The sequence below is a fragment of the Rhopalosiphum padi genome, chromosome 3, assembly GCF_020882245.1.
Source record: "Rhopalosiphum padi isolate XX-2018 chromosome 3, ASM2088224v1, whole genome shotgun sequence".
Lineage (NCBI taxonomy): Eukaryota > Metazoa > Arthropoda > Insecta > Hemiptera > Aphididae > Rhopalosiphum > Rhopalosiphum padi.
This window is the reverse complement of record NC_083599.1, coordinates 29,714,888-29,728,484: the sequence shown is the minus strand read 5'-3', so window position 1 is coordinate 29,728,484 and position 13,597 is coordinate 29,714,888. Positions and strand designations below refer to the sequence as shown.

General features: G+C 33.3%; 1 protein-coding gene across 2 annotated transcripts in view; it reads left to right on the top strand.

Annotated features, from left to right (window-relative positions):
- The window catches only part of LOC132924161 (uncharacterized), a 32,837-nt gene extending 20,590 nt beyond the window's left edge, over positions 1-12,247 (top strand). For both annotated transcript variants that reach the window (XM_060988301.1, XM_060988302.1), the window contains 3 exons: positions 209-483; positions 9,640-9,797; positions 11,427-12,247. In XM_060988301.1, coding sequence (XP_060844284.1) covers positions 209-483; positions 9,640-9,797; positions 11,427-11,594 — 601 coding nt within the window. In that variant the 3' untranslated portion in view covers positions 11,595-12,247. The remainder of the gene's footprint in view (positions 1-208; positions 484-9,639; positions 9,798-11,426) is intronic.
- The last annotated feature ends 1,350 nt before the right edge of the window (positions 12,248-13,597 follow it).

The window sequence follows — 13,597 nt, the reverse complement described above, 5'->3', positions numbered from 1 at the left end:
CGAGTGTTATGGCATGGTAAATTTGGTAGGTATTAACCGATTATTGTTAACGTTTAGCAAATTATTTCAAATTTTTAAAGCCGTTTTATCGTGCCTAGTGAACGTGCATAGTAAAGCAAAACTTTTATGATTTTGCATCGGAGTGTTTGAGAACGACTAAACTGCAGTAAACACGTGCGGCCGTCTCATGCGTTTTCTCTGTCCTCAGGGCTTCGGCGCGACAGGTGCAGGTGACGCTCGGCGATTACGTGATCAACTCGGCGGTGGAACCGTTGCCGGCGTACACGTTCGGCGTCCGCAAGATCAGCGTGCACCCGTTCTTCAAGTTCACGCCGCAGGCCGACCGGTTCGACGTGGCCGTGCTCAGGCTGGACAGACCGGTGCAGTACATGCCGCACATAGCGCCCATCTGCTTGCCGGACAAGGGCGAAGACTTTTTGGGCCACTACGGATGGGCCGCCGGATGGGGAGCTCTGCAAGCCGGTAAATAAATAATATTATTATGATTACGTTTGAACGACGAAATGCGAAAATCGACTGTGACTTTGTAGTTGCATAGTCGTTATTATCTCACCGTGTGCGCGAAATGCAGTCCCCGGTAACGGCGGAAACATTCCTTTATAAATAGTTGCATATTGAATTTTATTGTGATTAACCGAACTGGAGTTTCCACGAATTCCGACTTCTGTCTGCTCGAACCTTTTACCGGCTTTTTATGACTTTTAAGAATTTAACCATAACAGATTTTAAAATATGCTTAATAGTAGTAAAACAAACTTTTGAGTTTAAAGAGTTTAACAGAGTTATCATTTTACAAAATATTGAATCTGCCGTCATTGGCAGGACTCGTATGTTTTTAACTTTTCGAAACGTTCAAATTCGAATTGTATTACATACAATACTTTATGTATTATACTTATGCATAATATTAAACTTACAATGTTTGTATGTTCACGCAGTGGACATAGTTTATTTGGGGGAGGGGGGATTTAGATATATTTTATTGAGTGGTGCTTAATATATTTCCTTTAAAAATAAAGCTTTTTAATCCTTAAATTTTTTCATTCACTTTATCGTAATATTGAACATTATTTACTATTCAAGACATTAAATAATAATAATATATAATATCTATAACAGTAAAAACTGAAAACTTGGTTAAATATATTAAATTCCTTCAATGTGTTTATTGTCGGGGTAGACGGGTCGGACAAAAAATTAAAACTATTGACAATAAAATATAAACTAATAATTTAAAAATATTAGTAAATCGTTCAAAAACTGCCAGCTTTATTGGCGGACTTGGAAATCGTTTGAGTGTGATAACCCACCAATCACCGTCTACAAAACTTACGTCGCTGGCGTTCTTCGACGTGAAAACAGACCAACGACGTTTGCCCCCAACACATTAAAAAGTTTGTCCGCAGATCATACAATGACAATATTAATATACTTACTATATAATATGGTACACCACCAAGTAAATGTGTATTTTATATTAGGTCGGAATCGAGAAATCATTTTTTTTCCAACTCGTCAGTTATACTCCATTATACATACCTATTTATAACGCTGCGTCATCTGTAAATTTATCATTTACAACGAACCACGGTATTTCAATATGCGTATAAACACAAATTTTAAATATGCGTTTCAAATCGAGGTTCAATAATATTACAACGTTTAGTCGCCGAACCGACTTTTCCAATAAATCACATTCCTGCTACGTACAATATATTATAATATATAGTATACCTACGCGTATAACAATATTACATCGCCCATATTATCATCCGTTTGCCTGACGGATGGTCTGCCGTCTGGTAGACTAGCTCCGACGGGAGAGAGAGTGAATACGGCGAGACTGTAGCGATATTATTATTCGTAACTCGTAAGTCGAACGGAAAGCGGAGATTTTTATATTGCCATTTTAACGTGGGTAACGCCTCCCACGTATACTGCAGTTGCCGATTATTATATATGCGTAAAATGAGACACATAGTGCAGCTCAAGTTTACCATAGTTTAACTAAATTGGGGCTTGAGAACTAAGCCCCTGAACGTTTTTACAACATCCTAAATACTCGTATGTATTGAATAATATATATGTTATATATGTTATTATGTCATGCTAAATATTTTCTTCGAAGAACAAAAATATTGGCTAAGGATAATGTATTGCAGCAATACTGTTTTTCAAATTTGATTATTCTTCGTCATTTATTTATTTTTTTTTTAAAAAAAAACAAATCAAAAAAAATATATGAATGTAAATATTAATAAAAATTTATTATTTTTATTTACAAATATACAAATTTACTAGAAGTCTCTTGAATTGGCATTACAAGAACAAAAATGTATGAGCATTGATATTAGCTTTTGGCTTTGTATTTCACAATCAGAGGTGTTTCGATGACGATTTCAATTGTTCGTTTTAATATAATTTTTTTGTTTCCTAGTTGATCGATGTTTATTAGTTAGTGTAAAACACTTGGGGGCGTAGGCTCGCCCACAAATACTGCCACTGATCCGTGTACGTATAACACGTGTACACATATAATAGCCCCCGGACCACCGTAGTCCGATCTTTACGACCGGTTTTTACATTTTTTTTTACCATAATTATTATTAATATTATACACCATTGTCTGTCCGCCGTGCATTTCCAACGCGTCACTTAATTTTTTTCGTTGTCTCCGGACAAGGACAACATTACTAGTAATTGAAACAAGTCAGTTTATCATGTGGTAAAAATGAATCTTCACCTAATATATTATTATATTTCATATATAATATGTACCTCATTACCTCTGTCATGTGAGTCTGTATAATGCGATCGTTTGCACCTCAGAGGAGGTCATCATAAAAATTATATTTGTATATTCATTATCGTATACGCATTTACCCGGGAGGCAAACTAAGACGGATCCGTTTTTATTGACTGGTACCTACTAATTGTTTTTTTTTCAATCTGAGGTCAAAAATCTAACAAATAAAAAATACAAGTCGTTAAACAAGGCTTAAGGATAAATTTAAATTTAAACTCCGATTTTAGTAATAATAATTGATTATAATTTAAAAATGTTAGAATATAGAAACGTATAAAGTTTTGTTATATAATATATTAGGTATGTTTAAATTATAAGTTTTTATTTTTTTATTTTTTTTATTATTTCTGTTTTTCAAGTGTAATTTTTAGTGTAAGTACATAATATGTTCTTTACGTCTACGTTTTTTTAAAAATAATCCTTAAACGCAGTGATGATACAATAATATTATTAGTATTTTATAATAAAGTTCACTGTTATTTATGTCAACAAATGCCCTTTAAAGGGTTAAATCAAATCTTTACTTATTGTTATTATAATTACTAATAATACTTTTACAAATAATTATCTATGTTTCAATTACTAGTTTGTGTACTAAATTCAATTATTTTACTATTTAGTCAATATAAATTTATAATTTTAGGCACCGTAGTCTGTTATTTGCCTTCGTGAGCCCCACAAGTTTGAAATGTGATATCTTGTCACTTAATCAGTTCTAATAATTTTTTTTTCAAAATTAAATATTTTAGATGAGCATTTTGTTAAAAAAAAATCTCTAGTAAAAATTGTCGCTCTCCAGTTCTTAGAAAACTCCATCAGAAAATTTGAAAAGGTTTAATATAAAAAAAACCAATAAAACTCACATCGGTTGTATTTGTGCTCTAAAACCCAAATTTCCATCTACTCTATTCTCACGGCTGTTGAGTGTATAGTTGACCATAAATAGTTTTTATTCATATTTAAATATTGAAGTATAACTGATTCAAATCTACCGACTTTTTGATACGAATATAAGTATCATTATGAGAATTAGACATTTGAGAGAGAGAGAAAGAGAGAGTACGAGAGAGAAAGAATAATGTTTGTGTGATCGAAAGGGGAGAGAAATCGGTAAATATTACGCACACCGATAAACCGTTAGAGTATAGTGTCATCCGTATTTGAATTACCGTGTTCTTTTTTATGAACCTAGTGATCTATAAAATTGCGGAACCACGGTAATCCTAGCTGTGTGTTACACATAATATAATTAGGTTTATGCGTTTCGACGGTCGCGGAAAAAAAACATATGTACCTACTGCTAGGTATAAATGTATTTCGAGCGACGACCTCCATAACGGTTACGCGAGCGATGCAACAATTTGTTGTCCTTTTGTTAGGGTTTCTACAGTATATGTTATATTGGTGGACAGGAGATGACAACACGCGTTTACTAAAATATTCGTATTATTATTGGGCACGTTCCGGGGCACTTGTACAATGCCATCACAAAACATTGCGTTAATTATACAGCATAATATGGTATATGCTACATAACATAACGTCACAACAAAAGTAATATTATATTAACCATAATGTTATACCGTTAACGACCGATGTCCGTTTAATAGATACCTATAGGCCAAAGTGCGCGATAATCGATTGTGTCACAATAAATTCACTGTGGAGACCATATCGTGTGGAGTATAAAATATATAGGTACAAGAAAAGTTTGTTCGTGTGCAGTTTGATTGGCGCCGGAAAACACATTCGTCACCCACGTTATAATATCGAAACGAATCATCGGTCAGTTAAAATTGAAAAACAAATTGTGCACAAAAAAGTAAAAGAGAACCTTCGGCAGACGTCTGTCCGGAAAGTACTATAACGGATGTCGCACTAATAATTAAAATTACACAAAGAGTAAACAATTGTGAATTCAACCTAAACGATACAGGCATATAAAACACCCGTATTACGAAGAATGGGATCGAAAAAAACTACCAAGTACTAATACCATACTGTGACGTTTCATTCAGTGAGAGCAATTTTGGGAAATTAGATTAAATTAAATTATTTGTTTAACGTTGTCTTTTACAAATTTCAAAAACTGACAGCTGTATAAAATGAAATTATAAATATTATAATATATATAATGACACGATAGCCGTAGATGTGATTCGAAAATAGTAATAAATAATAAATATCTACAGCAGAATATATACGTACAAAAATATCAAATTACTAAAATTGATTATATCTCGAAAACGTATATAATAATTATTATATTTAGATAATAAACTGCATAATATACCTTATGATAAAAAATAACCAGCACCGGAGTAACCAATGAAAATTATATTTCTTTCTAATTTTACAATAGCAGCTATTTTCGGAACTATAATAGAGCTATTAAAATCGGTGAGAAATAAAAAATCCGGGTAATCATTGTAAATAATTTTCCATTATATCAATTATATCCAATTATTTATCCTTCGTGTACGACCGATACTCATCCAATCGAACTAAAAGACATCTTTTTGATACGTGAAAACTGAATAATATTTATTGATTTTCGGAAACCATACGTGTCACATTAATGTACGCAATACCTACGTATTACGTATATGGGATATTTTTCTTGATATTATCTAAATAAGGTATTTTATTCTTAAACTATTTAGTATAGAAAGTATATTATAAAGTACCTAATATTTAAAATTGTTATACATTTTATTTGAAAAATTACCTACATTTTTGTTCTTTTTAATAGGAATTTCGTGATAATATATAAATAACAACACGCGCATTTAGTATGGGATTTGAAAATCAAGTTCTGTACAATACTTAATTATCGTTTAAAATACGGTCGAACGTGCACAAAATGTCTGGGACTTGGATTTAATATTAATAGAGTAACGTGCGTTTTATTTATGAACCTCGGGCGGTGGTAATCGTGCAGACAACCAACTATAATATAATAATAAAAAAAAATACAAACGGAGGTAGTGAGACTGTGGGGTAGAAGAAGATAGGTAGAGTGAGAGAGAGAGGCGACCGAGACCATTATAAATTCTAACGAAGAATCTTAAAATCGAATGTATGCAATATTCAAGCTGATTTGCCAAGAATTCTCCACTCCATTTTTTCTTTGATAAATAATTTATTGAATTCTGATTTATGGATTTTTACGTATACTTAAAAGTCATATTTTAAAATTCTAAGATTTTTATACCAAAATAGTGTCTTATGGTAATCCAACATTTTTTTTTCAAACGACAACCACAAGGAAGCTGTTAAGCAATAGACTTTTACAAATTTATATGTATCTAAATAGAAATGTATATAAGTGAGTAGTTTTTTTGTACTAAGAATAAGGCTTTATAGATTATGTTTAGAAATATTGGAGGAGCAAAGATAATATGAAAATTTTAGAAAATTAATATTTATGTATTGATATTTTATAATTGGTAAAAATTGTCTTAAACATAATATGAACTAGATTAATATCAAATTAATTGTTTATTATTTCAAAACAATTTTTAAGGATTACGATAGAAGTAAATACTAAAGTTTAAGACTAATAGATAGGTAGTAATATAACTATTCGCTAGATTTTGATTTAGATATGCATCATCATTTTCAAAAAAAACATTTGCTTAAAAATGTACAGTAAAAAACGTCGGTAATCGTTTGAAAAAAATTAATTTGTATCATTCCTTAAATAGTATAAAAAGATCTAATAATATTTTAAAATATCGACCTAAAGTATTATATTTGATATATTTGAAAATTAAAAAATAATAATAATAAAAACAGAATTTGAATAAATAATGCATTAAGTGGAAAAATATTACAAAACTGTAAATGATTTACTATAAGTATAATAATATAACGATGTACCTATCTGTCGGCGAAATAAAACGAAAACATCATTCGGCCGTTTTTATCTCGTTTCATGCCAATGCTGGAACTCGTTCAATAATGATAAAAAGTAAGCAATGACAACAACGTATCGACGGCCAGTATCATAGAAATAGGTACAATACGGTTTAGTCGTATCGGTACCCACCTGGAGTTATAATAATAATAATAATAATAATAATACAATAAAATCACGCGCTCGCGTGCTCGCCCGCTTTCGAATCTCGTCCGAAGACAGTGACGGATATACGAATTCACAATGATATTGATAACATTTCGGTTGACAGCTTACTCCGCGTTATAGAGCCGTGAGTACATATAGTTATCGTCCGCGCAAGAACGGACGTCGTTATATCAATATTATTATTATCATTATCATCATAATATAGTGGTTGTCGCTCGAGGATCACGGATTGAAATCTTTATAATAATATTATATATTTAGTCGGCGCGCAGTCGACAATGCATATAATAATATGTTGTTATTAATGGTGTGTACGGTGTTCGAATGACGGCGCACACGAGTGCGTTTCAATGATCGAAACGACTTGTACACTCTAACATGTGTATCATTTATTACCATGCACATGAACAATTTTAGATACCTATGCAAAACAAAAAAATTGCAACTTATTTATTACTGCTTATTATAGTCATATATTATTAGTACTTTTATTTTATTGAAAATAATTATGACATGGTAATATTGTAATGAAAAACTTGTTTGACAAAAGTGATACGTCATCGTGGCGTAGCTATTACCGAGTCATAGAAAAAACATGGATTTAAAGGTTTTGTACCTGTGTTTAATAAAATTCTGCATAAAATACACGAGGCAATGAAAGCATATATTTTTTTTTTTTTAATACAAATAAACTAAGAAGTATGCGCTTTTCCCTAGATGCATAGTTATCGTTACAAAGTCTCGTTACTGTATAGAAATATACAATGCCCGTTATTGGTTTCTAACTCGATCATCTGTTATTTACGCATTATTTATAAATATATCGAGAATGTACGAATGTACCTATAGAAAAATATAGAACTCTTACAACATATTCTGTACTCTAATATTGTTATTATAATTTTACGATTTCCGCGGAGGGAGACCAGATCGTTGGAATCACTGCGTTTCGTGGTGAAAGTTCGAAAGATTACACCCCTCGACCTTCATAGAATATATTATACATATTGCATCTTCAAAACGGCGTGTGATTAATGTACAAAAAATAATAATTAACGTCAATTTGCGTTTCGACTGTGAAATAATAAAGCTGTACGCTTTCGCGTCAAAAAATTGATCGTATCGCAATTGTACTAAATACTAATGCGGTACCACCCGCACACTCAGACATTTTAGTTCTCAGTTCTTCGTTTATTACTCAAGTCCGAGCAGGCGAATCGTCGACAACTCGCACAGTTCAAATTTGAACGACTTCCAGTTTAATATTGTGGTCTGTATATTATGTCCATATTCGTATACCCGGTGATATTAATGCGCGTTTTACGTGTTGTAGGTACACAATAATAATAATATGATAATAACAATAACTCAACGGAAATTATACAGGGCCGGCATTCGGTCGGCGGACGCGCGCGCGTGTCCAGACTCCGGATCGCCGAAAACGTACTTACATAGAATAATAGTTGATAATATTGCGATAAATCGTTATTATGCTCTTTGTGTATAATTTATACAAATGTTATTATATAGGTACGTTCTTGTCGCAGCTATTATTATAACGTATATCGGGTCTGCGTGGGCGACGACAGACGATGCGCGCGCATCATCGTAATCTAGCGATTTCGCCGTGAACGCGCGTTGTAAGACTGGTAAAAATATACACACACACACACACACACACGCATACACGCACACTAAACAATAAAGGAAATGCGTCCGCCACGCGTGTCACGAGCATGGAAACGAGTTTCTAAAAAAGTCTTTGTACGCAATGCCGTCTATCACACCACAGTTGTCGTCGCCGCCACCGCCGCCACAGCAGTGGCGTCTCTCGTCCGCACGTCTCTCGCGGACTAGGCGAATCTTTTCGGTTATTGTTTATCGTCGAAATTCGTTTGGTCTTTACCCGCTCGGCAAGACAAAACTAATTTTTGAAACTCACGATGAAGTAAAAGGTTAACGTTGATGGATTTGTCGGTAGAAATATACTAATAATTAGTATTACACGCAACGCTATTGAAGGAACATGCGTCGTATAATATAACTATATAGACTAAGGGCACAGATTATTTTTGAAATGGTTTGTTTTATGTTTTCGTACGGCCTAATGTACGAGAACCTTAAATGGCCAGCAACACGTCGTATAGATACTATAAAATAACTTAAATTATTCGAGTATACGGGAACTCTTGTCACACAGCCGCAAACTCCGATAACAGATAAAATCACAATAATACTCAATATGTATACTTATAATATTATTATAACTGTAACAAAAATGACCGCGTTTTTCTGTATAGTATACATATCCACCACTGCTACAGAGAACTATTTCTTCCCTTTTGGCCAACAGATCTTAATGCAGACCATATAATGTCTTTATAAAAGGACACCGCTGCAGATCCTTGCGTGGACACGCGTTTTCCTATTTGTAAAGCTTTACGGAAAACGATGATCTTTAAGACGTATTAGATACCGTCTCCTAATACTCGACGGTCTCGATCCTTATCCATATCACGATTCCTCTCAATTCTCCATCACGGTGCCATGCACAGGCACCTGTATTATGGAGTGTCTGTGCCACCTCGTGATGCCCGGACGACCGCATCCGGAAACGGATCGCACGCCGGTTGGCATTTAAAATGTAGAATGCTTAAAAAAATATTATTGTTTATCGATAGTATACAGTGTTTTGTTGTTGTTTTGCGTGTTTTTCGCTACACAGGTTCTAGACTGAGGCCGAAGACGCTGCAGGCTGTTGACGTTCCGATCATCGACAACAGACAGTGCGAGAGATGGCACAAATCCAACGGCATAAACGTTATAATCTACGACGAGATGATGTGCGCCGGTTACCGGGAAGGATCGAAGGATTCGTGCCAAGTGAGTAAAACGCAGCTGGCTTTAGATTTTACGCCAACGGGTTTTTCTTCGATCTCTTCTAAATTATCGTTTCGTATAGCCTCCGACTGCATCGGTTCAAATAACATAACAATATAATTATATTAATTCCGAACTGTCCTCTAGACAAGCACCGAAAGGAATTATTATACCAACTCGGCTTAACGCTTTCTTCACGCCGGAGTTTAATTTCGTGCAAAACAAAAAAAAAAATTGTAATTCAATTTTCCCAAACCCACAATCACGACGATGAAATAATTGATATTCATTAGATTATTATTATGATTTAAACAATTAAAATTCGATCGAATTCAACGGAAAAATAAATAAACACAATATCTGGCGCTAATATAATATCATCGTGTGGACTTATGATTTGACGTAAAATTCATTGCGCACAACTGTTATGAAAGCAAACGTCACGTATGATATACCCACTCGACGAATGTCGAGATCTTTCCGGATGGGTGACTAACGCATTCGGCGATTTTAACGAAGCGGCTTTCTTCCGACACGCTCAATGGAAGTCGTACGTTAACAATTTTCTTTGAAGAAAATCAGGAAAATAATAATAATATGATACAACATTTATCGTTAGGAAAAATAACGAACATAAACCGTGAAAAAAAGATAATATCCACAACAATAATATCTAATGTTACAATAATAATATAAGTATAATATATTATATTATTCTTACATGCTGTCGTTCTTATACCAACCATACATTTTCAATGAGGGTTAATTAATATAATAATACATATTTCCGTTTTGCATACTTCTATTTTCGTCAAAAATAATTATTATTAGAAATTATAGCGTGATTTAAATATTCAAGTACTATTCACAGGGGGTTTTCTAATCAGGGTACTCCTTAATTATTGCGTCACTGTATACACCTGTGGTGCGTGAATGTATACAATTTTTTACAATTATAATTTTTTTTTTAATTTTTACTTTTTTGTAAGGAAACATACATTTTTTAATTCATACTTCACATCAAAATATTTTTAAGGATTATTTAAATGAATATTAATTTAAAAAAAAAAGTATTAAATAATTATTTAAAAAATGCTAAGTAAAGTACTTATAGTACCTACCGGCTACTTATAGACTCGCAAAATGTTGGTTCACTACTCCACTCATCAAGTTTTAAATATTTACACCTAATTAACTATTAGGTTTAAACTTTAAACTGGCCATTTAAGTGTAAAATAAATGAACTTCTATATTTTGCTTAGAAATGTGAAATTAAAAATGGCTGAAAAAAGTGAAAATCGTAAAAAAAATAATTGTTTCGCATTGACATGAATAAAAATAAATGTTTGTAATAATAATTAATGAATGTACACATTTAAATGAATCACCTCGTAAACGGTATAGTGGTAGACACCACAAATAATAAAAATTTATCAATTTAATACTTGCATATGAAATGATAGGTAACCGTAACCTATATCTATCAATATCTATAAAATATTATTATCTGCCTGTATGCCGCGGATACCTATATAGACCGGAAATTTTTACGATACATACGCGGAACATTTCTTCCGGTCCCGTGTGATAGTCAAATCCGCCGACTTACATTCTCCTTTATGATTTTCACAGGGTGATTCGGGCGGACCACTGATGCTGGAGAAAACGGGCAGATGGTACCTGATCGGGATCGTGTCGGCCGGTTATTCGTGCGCGCAGCGCGGACAGCCCGGCATATATCACAGGGTGGCGCTGACGGTCGACTGGATTTCCTACATAATCAATTCGTCGCAACAATAGTAATATAGCAGTGTACTATGTATACCACATCTACACCGAGTGCTGTGCACAAGTCCCCGGCGGACCGATGCAGACATTGTATATAATAATATTTTAATATTATATACGATGCGTACCGCTTTTCCAAACTATTCATATTTATAACGTTAATAATTTATAATACATATTATAGCATGATATATACGTATTGTGTGCGACGTACGTTTATGTACGTTCGTATATTATATAATATATTATATTATTTTATTTTATTTTACACTATTTATAGATATTTAAGTTATTTTATTTTATTGGATTATTTTTAATAACGAACCGTCGTGCTCGCCTGTACGCGATCGCGGTGATATATCATTATTTTTTTAAATTATTATAATATTTTTTGTTATTATTATTGGCTGCGACGGTAACGATCGTTAGCGACCAAATCTTGCATTTGATCACTCACAAAACACCACGTCACCCTCAACTGACACCACCGCGCATCGCCACCGTGCAGGTCTCGATGTATTGTTATTAATATAATATTGTATATATATAAAAACGTGTACAGTAATGAATAATTTTACGTGTATAAACTCACAATGTGGCTGTAATAATAGTGTAATTAATTTAATAACAATAATAGAAGTATAAGAGAACACAAAAACCAAAAACCGTATTGTTTTCTTGCATTCTTAATCGGTAATGCAGTGTAATATTATGCCCATACAATTTATTTTTCGAAACTCCTACCTCGTCCTTCCTCGGTTCTTCGTCAATCTCTCCCTTTCTCTCACTGTATAGGTTTCTCATCTTTCTACGGACCGCGACGGATGACGACGACGTAATCGCGTCGCTACAGCTAAAAAGAAAAAAAAACATAAAATAAACAAATAGCATACCCCGTTTAGGATATGGGAGTATAGTGCCGTATATAATTCTGCAGAAATACAATAACGATCGCGAGTAACACTAAAACGACAACGATGGTATTATATGGTCTCACGAATGATTTCTTGACGAGCAACTAAAAATAGTCCTCGAGAAACGTTCCTGGGAAACAAAGGATATTTCCCTTACCCATTGGGAACTCTTTAAAGAAAAAAATCAATTTACGCTATATTATACGACAATATATCTATCGGAGAAACATTATTTTATTTAACATCAATTTATGGGAATTATATGGAAATTGTCACATCATGACGAGACGTAGAAAACGAAGCGGACTGCAGATGACTGATTTTTGAATAATTAAAATTTCAGAACTTTGAAAAAAAATGTCGTTGACTATCATAATATTATACTATATTGTTGTATACACATTAATATTTTACGAGCATGATGTGTATCCGATAATAATATTATTATAATTCTATATACGTGCAAACACCTCTGGACCAGCAGAGCTCACGTGAAAGGTGTTTTATTATCATTGTTTATTTTGTACGTGTTCAATGAATGCGAGCGACTTGGAAATGTTTCGTGTGCGACTATCCGAGCACAATTAAACCCGTCCGATTGTCTAATTGGATATCAGAGAAAGTGAATCGTTTTTCTCCTTCTTTTCGTCCGTTTTCCCGAGCTCGGCGATTACGGCGGCCGAGTGGGGGATGATGATACACGCACAATAATATACGGTAAAATAAAATAATATTATGTTATATGATTGTGTAGCATAACACTTAAAATTACTGTTAAAGAAACTTTTTCATACCATTTTTCCGCGGTGTATTTTTTCACCCGCGCTCCCATTGTTCTCGACTTTATAACGTGTGATTATTTTTTTTTCTTTAACCGTTTGGTAAACAATTCGTTCAAATATAAAAATTCGAAATAACGCGTGAAATATCACATGTGAAGGATTAATTGTTTTATATATATATATTGAATAGTATATAAAGTAAAACTGCAAGGGCGCTTAGATCGAGTGTGATAAAAATAACAACATACACCGAAATCGTGTCATTGAAAAGGCAATAATGTTCCGTACACGTACAGGTGTGGTATAGTGAAATATTTAA